At 38.9% G+C, this 26,260-nt stretch overlaps 2 protein-coding genes across 5 annotated transcripts in view; one reads left to right on the top strand and one right to left on the bottom strand.

Moving 5' to 3' along the window:
- Positions 1–3,048, top strand: part of ulk4 (unc-51 like kinase 4) — a 234,206-nt gene extending 231,158 nt beyond the window's left edge. The window contains exon 37 of the mRNA XM_051721331.1: positions 1,960–3,048. Coding sequence (XP_051577291.1) covers positions 1,960–2,026 — 67 coding nt within the window. The 3' untranslated portion in view covers positions 2,027–3,048. The remainder of the gene's footprint in view (positions 1–1,959) is intronic.
- On the bottom strand, positions 2,307–25,294 carry ctnnb1 (catenin (cadherin-associated protein), beta 1). 4 transcript variants are annotated; one of them, XM_051721341.1, is made up of 17 exons: positions 25,142–25,294; positions 18,007–18,050; positions 14,160–14,384; positions 11,335–11,588; positions 11,007–11,245; positions 10,330–10,531; positions 8,584–8,728; positions 8,302–8,405; positions 8,172–8,198; positions 7,433–7,771; positions 7,092–7,250; positions 6,720–6,839; positions 6,060–6,210; positions 5,644–5,765; positions 3,737–3,797; positions 3,260–3,485; positions 2,307–3,046 (listed from the first exon to the last, which is right to left on the bottom strand). In XM_051721341.1, exons 2-16 carry the CDS (start codon positions 18,017–18,019, stop codon positions 3,277–3,279), a joined length of 2,370 nt encoding a protein of 789 aa, XP_051577301.1. In that variant the 5' UTR covers positions 18,020–18,050; positions 25,142–25,294; the 3' UTR covers positions 2,307–3,046; positions 3,260–3,276. The 4 variants fall into 4 exon arrangements, with proteins under 4 accessions (XP_051577301.1, XP_051577302.1, XP_051577304.1 ...); XM_051721342.1 differs by lacking the exon at positions 25,142–25,294 and adding an exon at positions 24,229–24,303; XM_051721344.1 differs by lacking the exon at positions 3,260–3,485.
- Between the last annotated feature and the right edge of the window lie 966 nt (positions 25,295–26,260).

Below are 26,260 nucleotides of genomic sequence, written 5' to 3'. Positions count from 1 at the left end.
GGGTCAAACCAATGATATGCTCCTTTACAGCCAGTACTCTAATGTTATTGGCTTGGGCTTTAGTAAGTCTTTAAAAGGAGGACAAAGCAACACAAATGTAATTTGCATGTGTACAAATGTTCGAAGACACTTACCAGAACCATTTTCGCCACAAATGAAAAGAAAACTGGTCTTATTTTCTTATATTTTGTCAAATGCCAGGCTTCATTTTTATCCAGTAAAAGTTAAAGAAAACCCTAAATATCTTACAATTTTCACCAAATCACAACATTTACATTCGTAATACACATCATTTTAACTGTATGGTCTTCAGTCATAAATTGGGGATTTTGTGCATACATATAAACTTGCCATAGTGCATTTCATCCCTTTCTCTCCTTGTTGAGCACGATTGACTCGCATGCAGAACTGAATGAACTACATGCCTCCTCTCGTTCAGTCAGTCAGCAGATCCTCGTTCATTAACAAGATGACATGAAAAGCCACCAAAGCAGTCTCGTGCTTCAAAGTAGAGCTCATTGGCTTTGAGAAGGAGAGACGTCAAAGAACAGGAAATATCAGTCAGTGTATAGAGGGGAATGAGAATGATTCCTCCAGTTAACAGATTCGTTCCAAAAGACACATCACTTCTACTATCCACAACACAGAGTTTTCGCATAAACCTCGTATTTTATGATGTTGCTTCGTTTCGTTTTTCAACCGGAAGAAAGAATGGAAAAACCCCTCTTTACCCTTAACAATAAACATGAGTGATATAATTGTTTTTTTTTTTATTATGTGCAACCTGTACATATCTGTTAAAGGGATAGTTCACCCAAAAATGAAAAATCTCTCATTTATTCACCCTTATGCCATTTTGGATGTGTATGACTGACTTTCTTCTGCTGAACACAAATTAAGATTTTTAGAAGAATATTTCAGCTCTTTTGGTCCAGATTAATATTTTACTATAAATTCTCCTTCCTGCTCAGTCAATTTTCACATTCTTCATGCATACACCCCCTACTGGGCAGGGAGAAGAATTTCTAGCAAATATTGACCTGTTTCTCACCCACACCTATCATATCACTTCTGAAGATATGGATTTAACCACTCAAGTCTTTTGGGTTACTTTTATGCTGCCTTTATGTGCTTTTTGGAGTGTCAACATTTTGGAACCCATTCATTTGCATTGTATGGACCCACAGAGATGAGATATTTTCTAAAAATTGTAATATGTGTTCTGCAGAAAAAAGAACATCATACACATCTGGGATGGCATGAGTCTGAGTAAATTATGAATTTTCAGTTTTGGCAGAACTATCCCTTTAACATCTCAAAAAATGTTTTGGGGTTTCATGACCCTTTAATGTGTTATCTATTGAACCAAGTTTTACAGCCATAATACTTTATATTGCAGAGAGTACATTTCTGGTCACGTTTGAAGTATATTTGTATTATTAATAAATCTTAAGTGTCGCAGCACATCACATTGCATGTTGACTTATAAAGGCAGTATGTACAATGCTAAGATTTGTGTAGCATTTTCTTCTAAATCCTACAGTATTGGTACTTAAAGGTCCATGTTACCTCAGTTGTACTGATATTGGAGAAAAGTTCTCATTGTGTTCACTTTTTAAATTAGTAATTATTTTAAGGTGATATTTCAGAGTCTGCATCAACAATATATATGGACAAAGCTGTTATCTTATTTAAGCAGGTCTGTGCTTTGCATGGCTCTGTAATTACCATATTCATGAAGTAAAATACCATTGTGAATAACTTAAGCTAATGCACTGCATGCTTAATGCATTTACCCATTCCCAATAAATCAGTTCTTCATGACATCCTTAATCTCATGGTCAGTCAATGTTTGAACTACTGAATTAGCTAAATTAACTCCGTTATCCTAATTGAAAAAGGTGTTTTGGAAAACATTTTAACCACTTGCAAATCAATTGAAACATTTCTCTTTTCCAGGCCCCAATCAGACATGACAGTGAAATCACTAGCTGCAGAGATTCTGAAGAGCATCGGACAGAACTGAGACTCTACAAAGCTGTGCTTATCTTTTGGTATTTAATGTATATATTCACCTGAAACTCCTAAAGTAATATTTCACAACTCATACAAAGTTGTTGTACATTTTACTCCATAAACCACCCAAAGATTTCGTAACACTTCGGTAACCTTAAACCACTTTCCTAATGTTTTATTCCCAGTATCTTTCTTAGTTGGTTTTTGTTCTTACTTAGCCCAACTGCATAGGGCAGCACCTTGTAAGTATTTAAGAATTTTTTTCCATAAATAAAAGGCCACACCTGAGATAAATTTAAGTCCACTTTATTGTTTAGCCAGGTCATAACCAAGTCTCCAACCAACATCGCAGGCTACAATAATTAGGGGTTCTTTTCAAAACCTTTCTAAAGCTACCATCAAATTAAGATCAAGACAGGAAAAAAAAAAAAGTTGAACAAAACTGGCCCCAACTGACTGCAAACCCTTTGGAACATTTGTGATTTATTAAAGCAAGAGAGCTGATATTTGGACTTCTCCAATTCTTGGTTTTATACAAAAGCTACACAATGTTACAGTTGATCAGAATACCATTCAACTGATTAATTAGTGTTCTACACCATAAACTTGATAAAATCTTGATGGATCATTACCACTATAACTCAACACTATGAGAGAGTGAAAGAGAGACAGTTGAAAAGGAATACAAAGTTCGGCAAAATAAAAGACGAATATCATAAAGCAAGCTAGATAAGTACCATTACAGACTGAAATATCCTTTTAAAAATAAAAAGTAATAAAAATACAGGCAAGGCTAAGGTTGAAATTTCCATCTTAGGATTTGCTTTTTGGGCTTTCTTCTGTCAATCACACCAAATTCTGACCAACTTTGACCAGAACAAAAGTTTTACTTGCATGTGTTCCCATAGGAAACTCAGCTTGTATTAGTGTGTCAGGCACTTTCAGAGAAACAATCCCACTCTCTTGAGCCCGCTCAGCAACTCTACAGGCCAAAATCACAATGCAGGTTCATTCAGATCAGACGATACAGCTGCAGCAGAGAGAAAGGAGAAAAAAAAAAAAAAGATTAAATGGAGAAAAACACAAAAACAGGATTGCAATGACTTCAGAATGCAGCTCAGATTAGTTCCGCTACTAGCGTGCTTTACTCTGCTCTTCAAATCCCCCACACACAGTGCTGTCAGCACAAATCAAACACAACCAGCCATTCACGTTGAGTGCGTGTTTCAGCATGGTGCCTCACCTAAAAAGTCATTGTATTTACAGATCAGTATCGAACCAGGCCAGCTGATTGCTGTCGCCTGGCGGGAGGCCGTCAATCAGGTCCTGGGCGTGGCCAAGGTCAGGCAGGCCTTCTACAGGGTAATCAGGGCCAGGGTGGTGCCCACCCAACTCGTGCTCCATCATGGGATCCATGCCCATGGCATCTTGCACGTAACCTCCAGAATGGAAGGAGCGGTAGCTTGGGTCTGCAGACGGGGGGAGTGGAGGAGAAGTGGAAGGAAGGGGGTGCACACACACATGTTAGAGGAAGCATTCTAAAACAGGCAGCTCACAACAGCACAACCACAGAGAAAACACGACATGTGATGGGGCTCAATTTAAGCTGTGTTCTGCTCTAGGTTTAGTAGGTGCAGGCTGATGAAGCAGTGGATTAGAGAGTAATAGTATCACACTCTGATGCTGAAAGCTCTGCTCATCTCTGTGATAATGAACTTACCGTCCTGTCTGTAGCCTAGAGGCTCTCCCTGTGCACCGATATCCAACCCCAGATCTCCAGTCTGCAAACAGACGCATAAGAACATGATCATGAAGAGAAACTCGTTTACTTCAGCCTCCAATTCTGCTTAAATTAGTATCATAGGCTTTTTTATCAGATCAGTGCTAAAGCTTTCAAAGTGTTTGAGGCTAGGGGTGGGCGGTGTGACAAAAATCTTGTATCACGGTACAAGTAATTTTAAACGGTAATAGAACATCACTATATTAATATTTCTGCTGAAAATTTAACCAAAACATACACATATATATATATATGTATATATAAAAAATCACTCCCATTCTAATTACAAGAGCTGTAAAAACATCTTTCTGCAACAAAGTTTGCATGTCAGAATTTTCAAATCAGGCCGTGGATATACCACAGTATAAACAATATAGCAGAATCTCTACTGACTGACAATTCTACAGTTGCATGGTATGTATATACTAGGGCTGCAACTAACGATTATTTGACTATTCGGCGATTATTGCAACGATTAATCATTAGCTCTTAACCGATTATTCAGCTTGTGCCCCGACTTAAAAGGCTGTATTATAAAGAGGACAAAATCATCTTTTAAAAATACCTCTAAATGACATTCACTGAATTAAAGGGGGAAAAATAATACTTGTTTAATTCAGTAAAGAAATTCACTGCGAAAAATCCTGTTTTTGTCTTGTTTTCCATTTAAAATTGTCTAAAAATCCTTTAAAAAGGTGAATGCATCTTTTTTTTAAAGTCTTTTTATATTTTAAAATATTTGTATTTTTAATATTATATTCAACATTCTCAGATAACATTTTTTTCTTCTTCTGCAGTATAGCTGCTAAAGAAAATGTACGTTGTTTTAAAGGAGTTTTAGAAATGTATATTGGAAAACAAGCCAAAAAAAAACAAATCAAAAATGTATTTTGTTGCTGTGTATAATGGGGCGAAGACTATCCTCTCTCACCTTTCTGTTCACTTCACTCCATCTTTAACTCACAAAAAAAACAAACTCTCTTTTATTAATAAAGCTGCACATTGCCAATTTTCTTCACGATAAGAAATGCACAGTAACATATATTATGATTCAATAAGTCGCGAGCCATCACGTTATAATCTAGCTGCATTAAGCGTGCACGCTCAAGGGATGAGCATCCCTGCAACAGTGTGTGCCTCAGCCGGGTGCAGTTTCAATCTCTCCCCCTTAGATCAGGACATTCACACAACTCATAGAAGAGGTGCTGACCACACAGAGAAATGACAGTTTAGGAGTTTGTAGTTATTTACATGATCTGCTTCTGTATTATCTGAACTTTAATAAAGCTATAATGCATTAAATATAACTGCATTAAAGATGTTTCCTTTAAAGAGCTCCAGCTCCACTTATTCCACAACGAGAGTGCTTCTGTATTTACTTAGTTTGTATTTTTGCATTATAATTCCCTCATAATTTGCAATCGAAATCACCTGAAGCTGTTTGGAAAGTTTGGAGTGCATCTGGACTGTGAGATGTGTAATTCTTTCTCTCCTCAGTCAGGCGCGAGCTGCAGTGTTTTTCTCGTGCGCCATCATTAGAGTTTCATATGATCTCATGTTACGTTAAATGAGATCAAACAACTATTTGTCGACAATTTTTTGTTGTCGATAACATCAACAAATCATTTCAGCCCTAGTATATACCATTCAATACTGCCCAGCCCAACTTGAGGCTCATTTTAACCCTAATGCTTTGTTATAAAGAAGCATCTGTCCAGTGAATTTACAAGTATAATAGCATCTGCCATAACAGATTCTGTAAATTACTGAGAGTTTATAGCATTCATCTACAGCAGGGCTTTGTGCCAGAGTTGATGGCCGGATTTATCCAAGATAAGCCCTTATACCTCGTTCCAGGTCATGGGCTCGGTTCTGAACAGAGAGCTGGTGAGCTCCACAGACAGTCGTTTCTTGTAGTCCTGGGGCTTATCCTCAGACATGCGGAACAGAACTGCAGCAGCATATGTGGCTGTGGGCGAGAGATAGCGGTTACTGTGACTGAAGAAACGTACAATCCAGCACTGCACATCCCAGCCATTGCCTCCAGTGGAAATCAGTGAAGGACAAAGCATAGTGGGGAAAAAGACTAAATCTGCATAGTGTTTTGATTCATATTTATTCTGCACAAGTTTAACTTGTTTCTCCAAACTTTGAGACATCTGGAAGCAGTGACACAGTGTGCTGCCATTATTTATTTTTAATTGCATTATTATTTGTAAGTCGATGCACACACAGCTTATTAAGAGGGAGCGCGCACACTCACCGACACCCTCGTTTCTGGAGTGGAGGAGCTCTGTGAGGGGAGCAGTGGCTCCTTCTGCCTCGATGGCCTCAGCAGCCTCCTTATCCTGAGCCAGCTCACACAGCACACCTGCAGCTACACGCTGGATGTTCTCGATCGGAGAATACAGTAACTGCAGCATGACAGAAAGGGAGTGAAATGTCTATTTTGCAGGAATTGATGCCAATTTAGTTAAGTAGAAGGTTACTGATAACAGATTTTTAACAAACTAAAATATTGACACTTATAGTGATACAAAATGCTTTGTTTGCCAATTTAACATTTGAACTAGAAATCAACCAGTATGAGTTTTTCCAGTGGCGATATCTCAAGAGCAGGGTGATCAATGGCCGATATAATGCAGACATATACAATGACGGCGAAATGAAATGCACACAATATTTACTCAATTCAGATAAAAAATACAATTTTATGTTTTGGAACTGCCACAAGGCGGCAAAGGCAAATGATCTCAAAATACCCAAATATCAGCCGATATACTGGTCAAACTTAAATGAACAATTCATAGCATTATGATTCTAAAACTGCCTGAAAAAAAAATCACATGAGCAGGCGATACACGATAGACAGCACTTTGGAAACAGACTATAATCAAGAGCATGTGAGCTCTCAGTAACAGACCTGAACGAAAAGTGGAATAGTGTTGAGTCCTCTGATGACGATTCTGTTGTGAATGTCTCTGGCTAAAATGTGCAGCGCTCCAGTGCAGCCCTCAACGATCTCCTCCATACGCACTCCCTCCTGCGACACAGCATGCATGAAAACCAAGCCTGCAGCACATAAACTACTTAAATGCACTCAATACTAAGAGTTTAACTTATGATTTAGTGATGGATACTATAATTATATATTTGTGCATCTTGCTGGCAATCTGCAAGTCAACATTCTCCTTCAAGTTGATCAAGAGAACATAACATTTTCAAATGTGAAAAGTAGTCCATAAAAAGCCAGCTGACCATGTGAGAGTGTGTCTGTGTTCCTCTACTGACTCACCACAAACTGCTGCTGTGTTCCACCCATGGAGGTGCGTCTTTGAGTGTCCTGATGAGCACGGACCAGAAGTTGCACCAGACGGGGGATGGCACCCTGCTCTCTCAGTGGGGCGTGGTTGGCGGGACATAGTGCCAGGTTACGGATCAGTCCCACTGTGGCCTAGGAGAAAATACAGCTCTTTAAAAAGTGGTTAAATAAATAACTTCAGCCCAATTCCAGAGTTTAAATCCTCTCCCTAACATTAATTTCTTCATGTCTGCTGACCACTGGATATGCAAGTTCAGGTAAAATGAAAGCACAAAACTCTTGAAGTCACTTCTGATTGGTGGATGATTGCATACCTTAATAAGTGGCCAATGTGAGGGAGGGTGGAGTAGTTTGACCACTACAGGTAGTCCGTAATGCAGCCGCACTGCATTCTGAGCCATCTCTGCGTCCTGGTGTCTGGATGTGAGGTGACGGAGAGCACAGATAGCTGGCTCTGTGATGTCCTCTCGGTCTCCAGCGCGAAGAACCGTGCGTGCCAATGCCTCGATGCCACCCACTTGGCACACCATCATCTTGTTCTTGTAGTTGTTGCATGTGAGGTTGGACAGGATTCCGGCAGCACACGTCACCACGTTAATGTCATCTGATCCAAGCAACTGGACCAGCGTGCCCAACAGACCCTCCATACCCTCCTGTAGACCAGAAGAATCCATAATTGAGACATGATACTTTATAGAACCCAGAATTGACATCAAATACAAATTGCAGGTTTTGTAGTCCTGTACATCACCAGTCACAGCCATTCATAACATTTTACCACAAGTTACATGAGGTTGTAAGCCTATCATGTGTGGGTAAACTTAAAAACACTGAATCATTCCAGAACTGCTAAAATATTCCAGAGATGTTTAAAAATCCACAATAACAGCTGGGTGAAATGTACACATAGCACAGGCATTACAACCAAATGTAGCATCTTTCCATGCTCTATCGACACTGTTCTTTCACAATTGGATGTCCTAACTGTGTGGGGTCAGTGCTGGCTACAGCCCCCAACCCCTTGTCACGGACAAAGGCAGGAATGACTGTTACCTGCACATCTACTTCTGCTAATGTCGTCTTCTCCATGGAAACAATGGGGAGACAGAAAGAGAGTTCTCATGTAGGAAGAACAGAAGACAGCGTAAAAGAGCTGAGGGAAAAGAGTGTGAGACATCTGTACCTGTTTGGTGGCAGCATCTGAAAGATTCCTTAGAGTCCACAAGCAGTTCTGTACCAGTCGCTGGCTGGGATCTGTGAGGTGAAGGCCGAGTGCTTGCATGCCACCTGAATACACACACACACACACAAAGCTTGTGATCATTCACTCCTGTAATAAATAGTGAAAACAATCCAGAATGGCCTATATATAGCTTAAAGTATCTTGTCATAACCATTCGATTCATGGCTAAATTTTGCTTCGCAAACACACTGTACACTGTCTGTTGAAGTCAAGAAAACACACCAGCTTCAACGATGGCAGGTTTGTTACTGGAGCAAACAGACAGGACTTTGAGCACTCGACTGGTGGTCCACAACAGTTTCTCATAGGTGTAGGTCCTCATGATGTTGACTAGAGCCTGTGGGCCTCCACTGGCCAAAATGATAAGCTGCAAATAAAGGCAAATTAGGCAATTTATTTTTATACTCAGGTTAAAGTCCTGTTCAGCGTAGTCCATGCAGCAAAGCTTAAACCAGTTTAAGTTTGTTTACAGGATGTCTTTGGTCTTTCTGACATACAAAAAAAAAATCATACAAATTGTGTAACAGGGTTCAAGCATCTTCTGACAAATGAATTTCCATGATTTTCATTTTTTAGAAATTTTACTTACAAAGAGCAATTTCTAGCCAATGAAATATTTTAGAGAAATTTCCTCATTTAGAGAAATTCTCATCTTTAGCATTTTGTTGATTTCCATGACATTTTCTGGCCCTTATATTTCCAGGTTTTTCATGACCATGGGAACCCTGGTGTAAGCTGAAATCAGAGAAGAAAGCTAAAGCCTAGTACACTACACGACATGCAATCGGCACCCTGCAACTCAGTCTAGTTTACCGTAGGTGCTGATGTATTGATTGCAAACTGGGTGTATGAACTACATGGCCATTCGTCCTCGACTGAAGCCGTGTACACCTGGTATTAAGATCTGATCCCAAGTCTACAAGCGAGACACATCACCACTACACCTGGTCGTCTCTTCTGACCACTTGTGTTTGGATTTCAAAGAGAGTCTCTGATTTCATGAGAACATATCAATCATTGTCTGTGTATTACTGAATGATAATAAAGCGCAAAAAAAGGCGTACAGTTTCTCTTTATACGCACACTTGACCTTTAGAGAAGAATTCCGAGTTATTTTAGTGCAGTACCTGTAACTGAGCTTCTAATGTGAAGGCTTCTAATTTCCGTGTCCCTACTGTGCATGTTCCTGCATTGGCTTTTTAAAATTTTCGATTGTACACTTCGTTCAGCTTGTACTTCCCTTTAAATCTGCGCATAACAGGCAAAAAAACAGCTGTTTTTGGCATCTGTGACTTGTCGTGGCTTGTCACAGGAGTGCGCAAACTACAAGACCGTTGGTCGCGATTTCTGAGACTTCTGGTCGCAGACCAGTCGCTGACTCAAAACATCAAAGACGACAAGCTTGAGTCGTGTAGTGTACACTAGGCTTAAGCAGGCCGAGAACTCCAAAACCCCCTGTTGTGATGAGCCAATTTTTTTTTCCTCCCCAATTTGGAATGCCCAATTCCCAATGCACTCTAAGTACTCGTGGTGGCGTAGTGACTCGCCTTAATCCGGGTGGCGTAGGACGAATCTCAGTTGCCTCCGCATCTGAGACAGTCAATCCACGCATCTTATCACGTGGCTTGTTGAGCGTGTTACCGCGGAGACATAGTGCGTGTGGAGGCTTCACGCTATTCTCCGCGGCATCCACGCACAACTCACCACACGCCCCACCAAGAGCGAGAACCACATTATATCGACCACGAGGAGGTTACCCCATGTGGCTCTACCCTCCCTAGCAACCGGGCCAATTTAGGTGCTTAGGAGACCTGGCTGGAGTCACTCAGCGCGCCCTGGATTCGAACTCGTGACTCCAGGGGTGGTAGTCAGCGTCTTTACTCACTGAGCTACCCAGGCCCCCGTGATGAGCTTATTTTTGATGATTCTGCTTCTTGAGCACAAACTGAAAGTCTTGAAGTTTCTTACTTTGCTTTCCTGATTGCCGTATGCCAGAATCTGTAGACAGTCTGTCGTGATGGCGAGGAATTTAACATTTGTTTTGTTTAACAAGGCCACCATTTTCTGCAGGCCTCCGGCCAGACGGACAGCCATCTTTGCTCCTTCCTGGTGCAGTAGCAGGTTGTGTAGAGTAGTGATCGCATAAAACAGAACAGAGTCCACAGGGGAGCTGAGGAGACCACAGTAATATTAATTAGAGCCAAACTACAGGCAAATAATGGGATTCAACCTTCAGCACACACAGCAGATTTTAGTATGACTCAGCCTGCTCAGAGATGGACCTTGAATTTTAACACTACAACTTCACTGGATAAACTACTTCATAGAAAAGGTATTCAGATTATGGTGTGCATTTGTCTCCCCCCCCAAAAAAAAAATCTGTCATCATTTACCCACATCATTTACTGTTATTCTAAACCTGTATGACATTTTTTATTCCAAAGGTAATGTCTCTTTCAGTGAATGGAAAAAAGATGTAACAAAAGTAAATGCTGACTAAACATTCTGCCTAACATCTCCCTTAATGTTCCACAGAAGAAAGTTATACAAGTTTGGAACGACATGAGTTTGAGTAAATTATGCCAATTTTCGCTTTCGGGTGGACTACCACTTTATAGGCTGATACAGCGTGAAGGAGAACCAACCCAAGCATCTTCACAAGGGCAGGGATGCCTCCCGATTTGAAGATGGCGAGCAGGCCTTCTCTGTGGTGGGAGAGGTTGTGCAGGGTGCCGGAGGTACAGCGGGCTGTCTCTACATCATTAGTGTTCTGCATGGTCCTCACAATGGCCGACACCATCTGTGGGGATCGCATGATGGCGTGACGGGAGGCTTCTTTCTTAGAGAGCTGGTGCACCATCACAGCTGCCTTATTCACCACCACCTGATAGAAAAAGAGAAAACAAGAAGTTAACGCAGTCTGATGGATTGTCACAACACTGGCAGCTTTTGGCAATCTGTCTCCATTCCCACCTGATCTTCATCGTTCAGTAGTTTGGTGAGCTCTGGAATGGCACGCGTGGCCAGCTCTGCATCATCCTGATAGTTGATGAGGTTGACCACGGCATGTTTTAGCATTTGTGAGGGTTCAGCCAGGCGCTGGACGTTTGTGGGGTGGGTAGAGTCGAACTGTGTGGAGGGGATTTGCATGCCTTCGTCCAGAGTCTCAGGGAACATGGCCGCCCTGACTCTCTGTGCTCTGGTCATGGCGTACTGACCATCAATGTCTATAAAGAACCACAGTACAGTCTATTAGTAGCATATCAAGCAAATGCCTTTGCACAGTTAACCAAAATAACTTCAAAGCTCTGTTATGAATATTAATAAAGCAATGATTTAAAAAAACAATAAACAAGCAATTATCTTAGTGTCACATCTTACCCATGACCCGTGCAAGCTAATAGTTTAAATATGTATTATAAATGTGTAATATGCATTTTCTGTTCTATCCAGAATTTCAAAAAAAATTAGATTGATGTATATACAATTATTAATGTTTATTTATATTCTTTCCTTCAGGTATATTAGATATTCCTTATGGAACACATAATAGGTAGGGCTGGGCAATATGGCTATAAAAATTATATCTCGATATTTTTCAGCCTATTTACGACATTTGATATATATCCTGATAATTATGCATTAGCTCTGAAATGGTTCAAAAGTGTTTCGTTTTTTTGTTTTTTGATTTCCGAGGAACGATCATTCCATCCAAACAGCCATTGTAGCCAAGTAGGTTCATTATTTTTAAAGTCACAGATGCCGTGTGAGTTTTTGACGGTGAGATTATTTGCAATTTTTCTTAAGCAACAGCACTGATGCAAAAAATGCGTATTATAGCACAACATCTTAGTGGTCACATTTCTGAGGGATATGTGGATGCTAAGGGCAGCCCTACAGTAAGAATACTAGTAAATACACAAAAATTGGAGGTATATAATAAGAGACGCTCCAATCTAGGGCACAACACCGCTTATGCGCATCCCGAGCTAAAGTGTGTAAATGTAAGATTATTGTGGGTGTGCAACATGTAGCATAGTTCAAGGCATCCAAAAATTTTTTTCTGCTGCAACAGTTTAAAGCAATCCGCTGTCTGTCAGACACCCCAACATAAACAATCAACTACATTCTATAAAAAATACTGTCCACAACACCTTACAAATAAACATGTGCACTATGCATAATAATGGGAACATTGCTTACAGCAGGCAATTTAAAGTCCAACAATGACTAAAATTGTCATCTGTTGTTGAACACAATGAATTTGTACAGAAGCAATGCTTTAAATAATGAGAACAAAAAGACGCAACTTTTAAAAGTTTACTCGCTGATAGCAACTACATGCAATGCACTGCGTGCTGTCAGCATGCTTAAACATTACAAAAAGTAGCATCTTTAAATTCATCACTTCTAAAAATATTAAACTTACTAGTTTGTTGTTGGACAATTAGTGGAGCATCCTGTCCCATTTGTAAGACGTGTATCTTTCTATGACTTCTGTCTGCTTGTTTTTACATCCGTCGTCTTCAGTCAGTCATTTAAATGCTGCCAAACAGCCGATTTAAGTCGCTTTTTTTGATGGATATGAGTCTGGTAGATCGAATTCTTGTTTTATTCTGGAGTTTGTGTGGTAGCCCCAGTTTCATGTGAATTGAAAGTACACGTTCAGTCCGCGACACCTGGCTAAGCACCACACGCCACCGTCAGTAACCATAGCAACAGCTCAAGTAACCACACAGGCACAAGAGTTTTAAAATGTAGGCTTACAAAATCTTATGAATAACTCTTTTATATCATATAGCTGTACATTATATATATTATTTTTGCCACGTCTAAATGAAGCATTTCATGGTTTTAACCGCGGATTCTAAATTCTTGTGGATAAATTAACCGTGACATTTTTAATCGCCGCATCCCTAGTCACTGCATAAAATCTATTTAAAAATACTGAAGGCATGTTTTCCACAAGGGAGAATTAGATTTAATAATTTGTATTGATATGCACTTTATATTTATATTCCATATACAATGATACATACTAACTTTATTAAAAGCATTATTTGCCTTCATATATTTATAAAAATAAAAAAAAGTTTTTTGTGAATCAAATTGTGTCCAAAAACTACACTTCTTTTTTGGAACCCAGTTGAATATGGTATAATACTAAAATATAACTGTGGGACCCAGTCATGTTTTTTTATTATAATATTGAATTATCTTTATTAATTTGAGAATTAGATTTGTTTTATATAAAATATATTTCTGTCCTATTTACTTCACATGGAGCTTTTATTTTGACACTGAAATCGCTGTGTATTTGACTGTTTACAACGTTCTGCATCTGGTGAAACACGGTCCTCTCCTTTTCTGTTATACTGTGCAGCATTTGTAAAATTGTATAAGTTGTACGCTTGAATCTACTTTTCTTTCACAATGCAAGTTAACTGCTCTAAAAATTGCAAAAAACACGCACACAGAACAGCAAGTCACCTGTTTATTCTCAAGCACACAGACCATGTTTATCTCTCTTTAAAGCCTTTTGCTTTTAAAAGTATTTAAAAAGCATTTAGCTCAAGCGTTTAAAAATCACATATGGCCATATCGCCATTTTGATTGTGCAGCCCTGAAGAATTGTGAAATTAATCTACTGATGCCCTTTGTGAAACTTAAATGGCCAAATAAAAAGCACATGAAACAAAAATGAAAAATCACCACGATATTATTTAATTTTATTGAATAGTGAATATTCAATATAACACCCAACTAATAAGAGGCTAGAATAGAAATTCATAACATACCTGCTACCTGCTCCTGGTTGAAAGACTGGTTAAAGCCCTGCTCCCACTCATAAAGCACCTGATTATCCACATCATCATCCTCTGGGTTGCCCTTGCCGCTCAGGGACGGGGCAGTTGTGGTGGCCCCAGAGTGGATACCTGAATCCAGATATGACTGCTGCTGCCAATGACTGACTGCAGCCTTGCGGTCCGGCTCCATGGCCATATCCAGCTCCATCAGATCAGCTGCACATGAAGAGAAATTACATAATGAGTTAATTGCATCCCTATACAGATTATTTAAAATAATATTTAAGCAGAACTTGCATTGCAGACATACAATAATGGATCAATACAAACTCCATAATCTAATGTAACCTAACTGTAGATTCCTAAAGAGAGGGATATAAGATGAACTACACTTTGGAAATAGGCTACAATTATTATGGTTTTTTTAATAACAGACTGATGTTTTTTTTATGACCCATACGATACTGATTATTTTTATGCTTAACTGTCTTATAACCAATGATTTAATCAATGTTTAACTGTTGTTTTATTTCTGCTTTTACCACATTTTCTGGAAATAAAGTCGCACCTGTTCAAAACCATGTTAAGAAGAAAAAAAAGCAGATAAGTCGCACTGATAGACTGACAGAGGCTGCATTCAAAAGGCATTAGGACCCAGGAGACGTCCCTTAAGCTGCTCTGCATGTAAAGTTGCTCCGTGAAGTGTACCCCAAGATCTATGCATGGTATCACGCTGTATTTGGGCTCATTTTAATTGGGAGCATCTGCATTAAGTAATCGTTTAAGTGATCATTTTTTTAATATTTTGTTTGTGTTTCCTGAAAAAGTGACAAATAAATCTGTTTATAACATATTAACTCTGTTTGCTTGCACACATAAACCCATTTTAGTCTGATTGGCACAATATGTTTGTAGTCCATTCATTAATGTTTTCTCATCAGTTAATTTATAGTATGGCAAACATTTTTTTACTGGATTTAACAGCCAATAAAAAAGTATTTTTGAAAATAATATTTTAGAAATATGTAATCAGTGACAATACTATTTTAAAACTTACAATTAGGGCTGCACAATTAATCGAAAACGAATCACGATTACGGCTCTCACGATTATGAAATCGTGAAAACTGATGATTACAGCATTCAATTTAAGTCTACTCCTGTTGTGTTAATGGTTTCTATTTAGGATGTGTTTTTGCAGCAGTTGAGTTTCTAACCAATCCCAGACGTGTGCGTTGAGCAATGAAAAGGCAATGGCCAATCAGAGACGCAGCGAATCCACAGTACAGTCCTATCAGTAAGGACAACCAATCCTTATGCGCAAGTGTTGAATAGTCTGACGTCCAGATATTTTCTTTACAGTATATTTCATCTCGGTTTGCGATGGCACATGAAAATTAGTGCTAAAGAAACAACACCTGACACTCGAAAAGAAGCTGTAGAACAAAGATGAGCAATTTTGTATTATTTTCAATTTGTTAAATGCCACCCCGTTTAATCATAGATAAATAACCCGCAAACGAGCAACGCGACAAAACTAAAACAATCCCTGACCTTTATAATCAAGCTACAGACAGGGTCTAAATAAGTGATTTATTGTGTTGTTTAAACCGCTATATTTATTATGAAAGCATATGTGAGTGCAGAACAGGAGAATTTGAATATTGTTAGGTTGCTCGATTTTTGTGTACAACTTTAAAAACAAAAAACAGAATGGGGGGCCTGGGTAGCTCAGCGAGTAAAGACGCTGACTACTACCCCTGGAGTTGTGAGTTCGAATCCAGAGTGTGCTGAGTGACTCCAGCCAGGTCTCCTAAGCAACCAAGTTGCTAGAGAGGGTAGAGTGACATGGGGTAACCTCCTTGTGGTCGCTATAATGTTGTTCGCTTTCAGTGGGGCGCGTGGTGAGTTGTGCGTGGATGCCGCGGAGAATAGCGTGAATCCTCCACACGCGCTATGTCTCCACGGTAACGCACTCAAGCCACATGATAAGATGTGCGGGTTGACGGACTCAGACGCAGAGGCACCTGAGATTCGCCCTCCACCTTGAGGCAAGTCACTACGCCACCACGAGGACTTAGAGTGCATTGGGAATTGAGCATTCCAAATTGGGGAGAAAAAGAATAACAGTTGTACAAAGTAGCTTGTTTTGGATGTTTTGCTCGTAGAAAAAGTCTTGAACTTCAAATTTCACAGACCATCGTCATTGTTATTGCATCTGCTCAAAAAAATGCCTATTTGACCCACTACCGCTATTGGTAGATTTAAATGTTAACGAATCACACAAAATCGCAAACACGCTGATCTTACTTTCCACAGTGCAACCGCTGTGACAGATTTGAGGCCAAATATGATTTAACGATGATCTTATGTGAACAAGATCACAATACAGGATTTTAAATGCAGTAAGGAAGTTCAATCTAAATCGGCTGTTCAGCTTGATTACTGAATGTCAAATATTATTATTTACTGTATGTGGACCAATAATTTAAGCAGTAAAGACACATATTGCATGTCTAATGGTAGTTTTTGATTTTTATGCCACATTTTTCAGGCTTTGGAAGCGTTACATGTGTGAGGATGTGTATCAACCTGTTACATGACACACAGGCATATTGTCTAAAGTTAAAACTGGTTTTGTCAATAGTTCAGAAAGAACCTACATACATTTCTTCACTGTAAACCATAGATATACCTTTATAATAACCTTTAGCAACATTAACAAACACTATTGCAGAATTTAATGCTTAAAATAAACTGCAGCCCATAACCACCTGATGTTCTGAAGAACCTGCAAGCACGGTTGCCTGCTTAGTGACGTCACAGTAATTTAATCTATTAATCATCATTAATAATCACGATTACAATATCAAGGGCAATAATCGACAATTATGATTTGTTATAATTGTGCAGCCCTACTTACAATGTTAATTTAAAATGTATGTAATCAGTGACAGTGTGCAAGCATATGTATCTAACATAATTCTGTATTTTTGGCCAAGCAGAATTATTCATATTTCTATTCTGGTGTCACCATTGCCCTGTGCTGAGCTGATATTTAGTCCCACTCCATCCCTGATGGATAATTTTGCACTTTTTTCGAACAATACTTTTAAGTTGTACAAGGAGCAGTTTCGTGAATTCAACCAAATCTTTAGATTATCTTATTAATAATAAATGAAGATTAGGCCATTATCAAATAATCATTAGATGAAGCCCTAGTGTACAGGTAATCCTGTTTGTTAACACAGTAATGTTATGTTGGAAAGAATATTTAAACTGGCTGCATACAAATTTAGAATAAGCAAAATACTCTGAATGTGCTAATTTAAATGATGCTACCATCTCTGTGACTGATGTTTTCATCTGTTGGTGTGTAAGCACACGTGTATGGTGTGCAATGTGTTTGACCAGCCGACATAAGTCACTTTGAACTATAAGTGTCAAGACCATTCAGATGACAAAACAATATGATATAAATTCAGGAAAATACAGTAGATACAATAATAACTAAATAATTATTGCACTGTCTACAAATAATTAAACCAATTTTATTTGCAATATACACCTCAGTCCAAGGCTCTTCGCTTTTTGGAATGTAAAACTTTGCAAAACTTTTTTCCACTATGCAAGTTCGTCTTAGTTTTGGGCTACGTCTAATTTAATCAGTAAACCTGATTTTAAAGAACTGATAACTGATTAAGTGGAAACTGTAAATATCAGTTTAATATTTCAGTAAAAACCACTTAGCCAAAATTCTCTACTTTTTTTTTTTACTAAAAGGCATTGTGCCTTCATGTAGACTTTAGCAGAAATGTTTGACAAACAGCAAAACTTACGTTGGGTCGCCATGACTCTCTCACAGCCAGCACAGTTTCCTAATCTGAAAGACACACACACACAGCGCCATGGTTAATTTCACATTCTCAGTGCCAACTCTCTCTCTCTCTCTCACACGATCATACACTGGTCAAACACCCAACTCCATCCTTCTCACACACACACACACACACAAACACACACACAAACACATTCCAGGGAAGTTCATAGCACACACAAGCCCCAGTGTTCTGACTGAAGGCTCTGTTTCCTAACCTGACTGCAGCTGGGATGAAAGAGTCAAGACAGGATGTGCCACATTACACACACAACCACTGTTATTATCTGCAAGTCCTTCTTGATACACCCCGGAAAGGGCTCATGACGAACAATAAACAGTACGAAAAAAGGAACTCTGTGAGAATTCAGGGATTTGGGGGTTGCTGTAGCCCTTTCTTCGTTATATAAAAAGTGTGCATGCTTTAGCTACTCAAGACAAAAGATTTAATCAGAAAATTATCTTTGTCAATGTTAAATTGTTCCAAAGTACACACTAAACTTGTATCAAATTTAAGGTTTTACAAAAACACCCCCTGAGAAATAAAAGAAAAAGTGATTCTAACAAGACAATCAAACACAAGCATGATAAAGCTCAAGTAACTGTTAGTGTCACTTCAAATGTCCAACCATTATCTCCTCACAGCAATGAGGATTTTGAACACATTTACCAGCAAAAGAGGTGCTAAAGGGATATACAACCCTCTATAATGTGCTCAGTAAGAACAGAAACCACACCATCTTCAGCGTCAATATGCGCATGACATTCTTTGCCCATTTCCCATCAACATCAGCAGTTAACACCTACTGACGCGATATGGTATTCAGCATTTCTGTCTGGGGGGCCCCAGTCGTCTCCTCTTTTGTGAGGCCTACTCCAGAATTACCATAACACAGGACCTAAACCTACCTCCTTTATTCAGACGTACAACACCCCTCTCTGAGTCAGCAGGCAGAATGCAGCTCCTCGCCGATACGTCATACATTCTCATGTTGCATTGAGACTCAAACTGGCTGCCCATGTATCTCTATCGTGTCTGTTAGCGAAATATACTGTTCCTTTAGTCAATCAAGTCTTACAAAACACAAACATGTTAGAGCATGAAAAATGTCACTTGGCTGAAGTCAACACTGGATGTTTTTTTTGTGTGTGCTGAAGACAAAAACATCACTCAAAAGTTTTAATTTACTCTCTTCACCATTTTGTTTATCCTGTTCAGCAGTTGATAGTGCACATGGAATAACACCACAGGAGGTTTAGCTGTATGACACAGAAAGGACCTGGCAATTAGTCTGACAAAAATAACTTTCCCTGTACATTCGACTCAAGTCTTGTACACGCTCACTTTTGTTCGGAGTTGGCTCTCGAAAGCAGCCTCTTCAGTTCAGGAGCTGAATCAGGTCAAGTAAGGAAATGCTAGACTGGCATACTGATTTCATTCTTTTATGGAAAAATGTAAATTATACACAAACAATGCCAAACAAGTCAGGACAGCCTCATTTACATCTATGACTATGTATCTATGATTTAACATTGTCAACAAAAAGTTTCATATAGAATTTAATCAAAATGTAAAAGAAAAAATAAATCCAGTTTGTTAGAGCAAAAGCAGACTGTGTTGATTAAGCATAGGAATTGTAAGGAATTACGACTCTTAAAGATTCTTTCAACACTTTGGAGGAATAAATATTTGGAAATAATGCTATTCTTAGTGGATTTACTGCCCTCAGCAGCTTGTTACCAAATGCTGACATGATTTCCTATTTTAACAGAACAGATTCTTGCAAAAGGTGTCTTTACGCAGACATTTTAATTAAGATGTGTTAATAATTCATTATATTTTATAAAATACCACTAATTATAACAAGTCAATGTGCATCTTAAACTGCACACTGCCATATCAACATACATCCAGTTATTACCTTTTTTAAGTCTCACAAGCCCCAAGTACACATAATACAGTAACCATTCCTGGTTCATTTACAGTTGGACATGACTTAATGAATGACTTGCAGTTCATTAAGTTTTTCCTTTCCTTCCATTTGTTCGGGAATTGGATTACACTGGTTACACTTATGAATGTGCAAGAGTAATCGACTAATCGAGTACTTGTTCTGTACCAGCTAGTTGATTATTAAAAACATTACTAGAATATCACAAATCGATTTTTCCTTTGCACATTTGCCTGCCATGGGCAATGCGAAATTATCCTGTACTTTACCTCTGGATCCCTGGACACATTTCACAGTTACAATTGAGTCCACTGAGGGGTGCTGTAGATGTTTGTCATCAAGGTGTTGGATGAGAGGAGACTTGTAATATTTTGATTCTTATTGAATTCCACCCTATTGGTATTCAGTTCTTGTTGGAGTCATGCATACCAACGGACAAGGATCTGTTTTTATGTTAGAAAGGATATGCGAAGCGGTACAAGAAACCCGGAAATAGGGTTGAACGATTAATCGTAATAAAATCGAAATCACAATATGACCCAGTATAATTATCAAACCGCTATGCTAATTTTGTTTTGTCTGTAGTGTTTAAAGCTTTCTTAGACACATGTAAACAGGCTCAGTGTATTACACATACTCTGAGCTCATGTGATGCTCATGATTTTCAGTGTTTTTAATGGTTTCAGAGCAGTTTGGTGTTAAATACACAGTTTATCTATCTACCTGGTGCCCTAATTGACAGATGTGCTCCGAGTTGGGTTCGGTGTGCTAACGTGCGCTGAGCGCATTATATTTAAAGCGCTCCAGATTCACTTTAATTGCACATTTGCATAATTTAACATATGTTTGGCCGCTACAATTTACTATACAAATCTAAAATAGCCCCTTGATGGCAGGTTTTTGTGTACAGCAGGGACGATGAGGGCATTTTACTGCATTAAAAGGCTGTTGTATTAATAAATTACTATTAAATAATAAAAATAACAGTTATTATTCAATAGTAATTTCTTATTTACTATTACAATAATATAATTTTAACGTTGACTGGTTTTGATGAAAAGTGGGCTGACCCTTTTACTAATTGGACATAAAAAGGTACACTGCAGACAGATGCAATGTGAATGGTGTTTTCCTTGGTTCACCATTTTATTTATTTATTTAGTTTGGTTCTTTTTAAGTGGACTCAAGTGTGAATACCCTTTCAAGAAAAATATATTGGCAGTAGAGCATGAGCAAACCATTTTGGTTAAATGGAATTACTGTTTTGTTTTTTTATGTTCATCATATTGCAATTCAAATCGCAATATTTTTCAAAATAATTGCATTTAGATTTTGTCCAAATCATTCAGCACTACTCGGAAGCTTATCAGACCAGTATGTACATTAAATATCTGAACGCGGGCAGATGGCATTTAAAAAAAAAAGCCAAATTTCACCATTTGTTTTTCTGAATAATAAAGTGAAATGACAAAAATGTGATAGCCTTTTTATGTAGACTCAGAGTTTATATATGCACATTACCCTAATGCCGTAAGTACTGGTTTCCGTGTAAGCTCTGGGTGAGTGCAAATGTTTTTACTGTTACTTTTAATTTTTTTTTTTTTTTTTACTATTATTATGAATGCATGTTGTTCATTTTTGTATTTAAGCGCATAGTTTAAGTTAGCTTACTTTGAAATCTTTCTTGGTAACGTTTGCAAATAAAACCAAATATATACGTGTCATAATTGAAATTTAAAAACTGACATTTTATTTCACAAGAAATCGATTATTTGTTCTTTGTGGGTTTGAGTATTAGACTACAAAATTACTCAAATGCACATCCCCAGTTACACTGTATGTTTTGCATTGTAGATTCAAAGGAAATTACAAGAGTCATTTATTCAGGAATCGGCCTACACTGATCTTTTTTTCCCCCAATAGCGGCGTTGCAATGCTGCTGAATGGTAGCACAGGAAACACGGAGTAATCTAGCACAGTATGCCTTCCGCATCAGCAGAAGAGCATGCATTTGCAAACCGTTATTGAAAGTCTGGTTTTTTTTTTTTTTTTTTTAAATATGTTCTGAATGAGAACTGGCTCTCGGTTTCCAACCCTAGTGTCGTGAATGCATTAGTTTTACAAATGGAATTCTCACCTGGACAAACACAAACCAGGTGCCAAAACAAACTAGGACCAGGATGAGAACGGAACTGACTCGTCAAAGCATTCAAAAATCTGAATCTCAATGCAGCAAAATTCACTAAATGTCCAAGGCAGAGCTCTCCTCCAGCAGACAGCTGTCAGTATTGTGAATGCAAAGCATGTATAGTGTGTTTGATAAAGCGATGTGTAAAACACAGTGCTGCTGTGGCACTCTGCCTGGGGCTGCCGAAAGTTTCAGAGCAGTCAGCCAGTTGCTCAGTCTCAGGCTCCCAACATCTGGAGTCAATTGGTGAGATAAACCCAGCAGTATACAGGCCCTAAAACCCTGCAGTATTACTGCTTTTTCGCACGCAACATGAGGTGCCAACAGACGGCTCATGGATTAAAAAGTACTAATAAACAACTGCAGGTAGTCTGGGTCACTGATGAGGTCACGCTGAATGTAGTAGATGGGTCAGTTTTCACTCCGAAGGGTCCATTGCTGGGTTATACAACCTGCTAAATGGCCTGTGAGAGACTACAATCATGAAGAGAACAACTTGAGGGTGAGCTGCTAAATTAGCTGCCCTCACTAGTGTCCTTATTTCACAGAGAGACTCGGGAATGTGTGTATTTTTCACTGTCTGGCCAAGATGCACGTCAGAAATCAATTGGAAACGTGATGTACTGTTGGCCACATGAAAAAAAAAAAAAAAAAGGAAAATAAAGATGTACCATCCACACAAGATGTTACTAAAATGATCAGTAAATAAGCACTCATTACTCATGGTCCCTTTTCTGAATTGGAGCTCCGCACACAAATTTATGTTATGCATACGTTCGCTGAACTAGAATTTCAGAGTCAGCATTCTCAGGAAATACTAGTGTCTACATCACAGGCCAGCTAAATACAATAGCCTGGACTCTACCTCTTGTTCTTCTGTCATTTTTCCACTTTACCCACCCAGGCTGGAGCCCTTACATTACTAATAAAATAAGCCAGAATCCAAAATGAGCATATTGTTTGCATATTACCTGAAATACCCAAAGGTAAAGGCAAAAACTGCAAAAGATCAGCAACCAAAAGTTCTCCCAAACATTGTGCCCGTTTCATACTGAACGACAAGCTCCTCCAACGCAACCCGAGGAGGCTTGAGAAGACTGAGGCATTTGTTTGTAATCCTTGGCATTCGGACAACATGCAAATTTAAATACCACCCCAATGGCTCAGAATAAGTGCCTGTTGTGACCAGGGGGGCATGCAGCTTAGATAGTGATTTCAACACCCGCATTAGATTTCAGAAATCTGTCTATTGTGTGCAGTATTTCAAAAGATAGCCTTGGTTGCTAGATCCCAGTAACATCCTATACTGCAAATGTGTCATTTGTGGTGAGAGCTACTGAAACAGCCAGAGTCTGCACACGGCATTAAACTTGGCTGGGCTCATTGCATTCTGACATCACATACCTGGATCCATTTCCAAAAGCAACTGTGCAACCAAAATCATTAAGATGCAAATATGGCAAATACAGGTAATGAGAACCTCTATACTAAAGCGTAAAAAAAAAAGTGTCTTAAAAGCCTTGACACACTAAATGATGAGGGTGCATTTGATGTCTTTGGCCAAGTTATATTCGTGGTAATGCTTCCCAAATAATTCTGAGCTTCACTTTGACTGAGAAAGGGTTGAAATGGTTATCAACTTATTTGTGTATTCCTTGCAACGCACTTTCCCCAGAATCCACCCAACCACAACATGTCCCAAAACCTTAGTTAGGCTAAGTAACAAACAAGACAAGTAACTGACTTGGGAACAGAAATTATAACCAGGGATTAAATAAAAATGCAATACCTGATGTATTTGCTTTCCACTCTCGAGCAGTAAGTTACACTCAATGGACATAGGTGGAGGGGAAAGGCACATATGTTTGGGTTTCTTTTTAAGCAAAGTGAATCATTGCCAAAGCCACTGCCAGTTGTGGCATTTCAGGTTGAGCTAAAAACATAAAGCCTTTACCACTAATAATTAACCTCCACAAGTAAACATATATATAAATATATAAAACAAGAGTCTGGAATCATTTCAGGATGCAATAATGTCACTTACTGAATCTGATCTGCTAAGACCCACCTCTAGGCAGACGTGTCAGATGTGCATGGTGTAGAAAAGCATAAGTCAGTTGGGTACAATGTTAAAAAGTGAAGGGTTATGGTCTGGGAGAAGGGTTTTGGGGTATGCGCACCCCCATCAGCAGAGCTCCAACAGAGTCAGATTTCACACAAGCTCCTCCTCGACTTCCTCTCAACGGTCAAACACTTTAAATGCCTTTGTTTCTCACTGAGACACTTAAATATGGGACATATGCACAGTATGTACTATTACAACAAGGTTTTACTCGCACCATAAGTGTGTATAACTCAAAGTGATGCATCTGGTCACGCCTTTGAGCAGGACTGAAACTACAGAGTTAATAACCTCCAGATTTAAGATGGCAACAAAAGTCATCAGCAAAAAAAAACCAAAGAGCGTTAAACATATTTAGGTTTGTTATAAAAGGGCCACTTGGGTTGAAAAGGCAACAAGAAGACAGCATTAGTTAACCGTAGACTAACTTTCCATCTACAGCCTCACAGTTAAAACAAACCCAAGGTATTGCTAAACAACTTTTAACTGTGAATTTACAAAACAAAGAATTCAGAGAAAACAAACGATAAAAATGAATATGAAAATGAGACATTTCCAGTTGAACAGGAGATTTTACACAGTCAGAACACTTCTCCAGCTTCAATATCTTACTCGGAGCCTTAAACACACCGTTTCTGATTCATTAAACCGTTTAGGATATCGCAGTCTGATACATCAGCGTTTATAAATGTGCATGTAGGCGGAATGCGGTCGTGATTTTTGCAGTCATATTTCCGCTGCCTGATCACCTCCTGATTTTCCCACAGCTGCAGTAAGACCGTCAAAGCATGCCATAAAATAAACAACCACACATTTCATCAGCCCAAACATGTACCTGTGTCAAAAGCTGTATATTCCGTTTTAGCTTTTCAATACTTGAACACGAATAAAGGCGACAATCCGTTGAGAAAATGTGAGGGGACGACCCGCAGCTCCTGCTGAGATTGAGTGAGTGAGTGTGTGCGTGCGCGCAGCCCCAGCACACGGGAAAGATGGCGTCACTCGAGCCCTTATAAAAACTCCGGCGCACACCGCGTATCCTGCCGCCTTCCGACAAACTAGATCCCGTGCCATTCGGTTTTGCTGTTGTAACAGAAAACGATTTTCATACCTTACAGTGACTAACAGATATTGCGTTTGTTAGCGTTTAAGATGGCTGCGAGCTTAATCCCGGAAAAATTTATATATATTTAAGATTATGTGAAAAGAGGATTCGTGCGTAGGAATATGGGATCTACACAGCTGTACTGCGGCAAGGGGGCGCACCTATTCATTAAGTTGTATGAGTATCGCAACAAATAGTGTTTATACTAGACGAGAAGAAACATAACAAGACAACCTGCATTAAAACGCCAACCAAATAGTTGTATGAATACATTATTTTAAACCTCATCGATGAAACGGAGGAGTCAGTGTTTACATTTAGAGGCGGAGGAAGTTTTTTCCACATCACTCCTGTAGAACAATGCAGTACGGGTCAAAAACTACTAGAGCAAACTACTGCACATGCAAAAGCTCTGAGGACCTGTTTTTTTACGAGAGTAAAATTTCCATGTGTCGTTGCTTGACGTTTGGAGCTCTGAAAATGTCTAAACGTAACTAAACTGGCGGATAAATGCGTTTAAACGTGCATTTGTGCCTATATCCAAACATTTCAGGTTGTGATTGTGTGCTAGGGATGGGCGGATCGATACGAAAGTATCGATACTTCCGATACTGATGTGGTAAAAAGAAAATCGATCCTCACATAAAATATAGATTCTGAATTTGTTGTTAACAAGTGCTCTTATTATTTAGATTACATTAATATTAATGCATCTCATAAGCTTCGAAGTGGGAAAAAAATAATAATTATATTAGCGAATTGTTGCATGACACCGGAACTATTTTTTCTTCCGCTCATCTTGACGTGCAGAAATGCTAAAATACACAAGCAGTCACAGACAGCACTCAC

This window comes from Myxocyprinus asiaticus, chromosome 16 (genome assembly GCF_019703515.2).
Source record: "Myxocyprinus asiaticus isolate MX2 ecotype Aquarium Trade chromosome 16, UBuf_Myxa_2, whole genome shotgun sequence".
Classification (NCBI taxonomy): domain Eukaryota; kingdom Metazoa; phylum Chordata; class Actinopteri; order Cypriniformes; family Catostomidae; genus Myxocyprinus; species Myxocyprinus asiaticus.
Note: the sequence above shows the minus strand (reverse complement) of the source record. Positions and strands in the feature narration are given on the sequence as shown.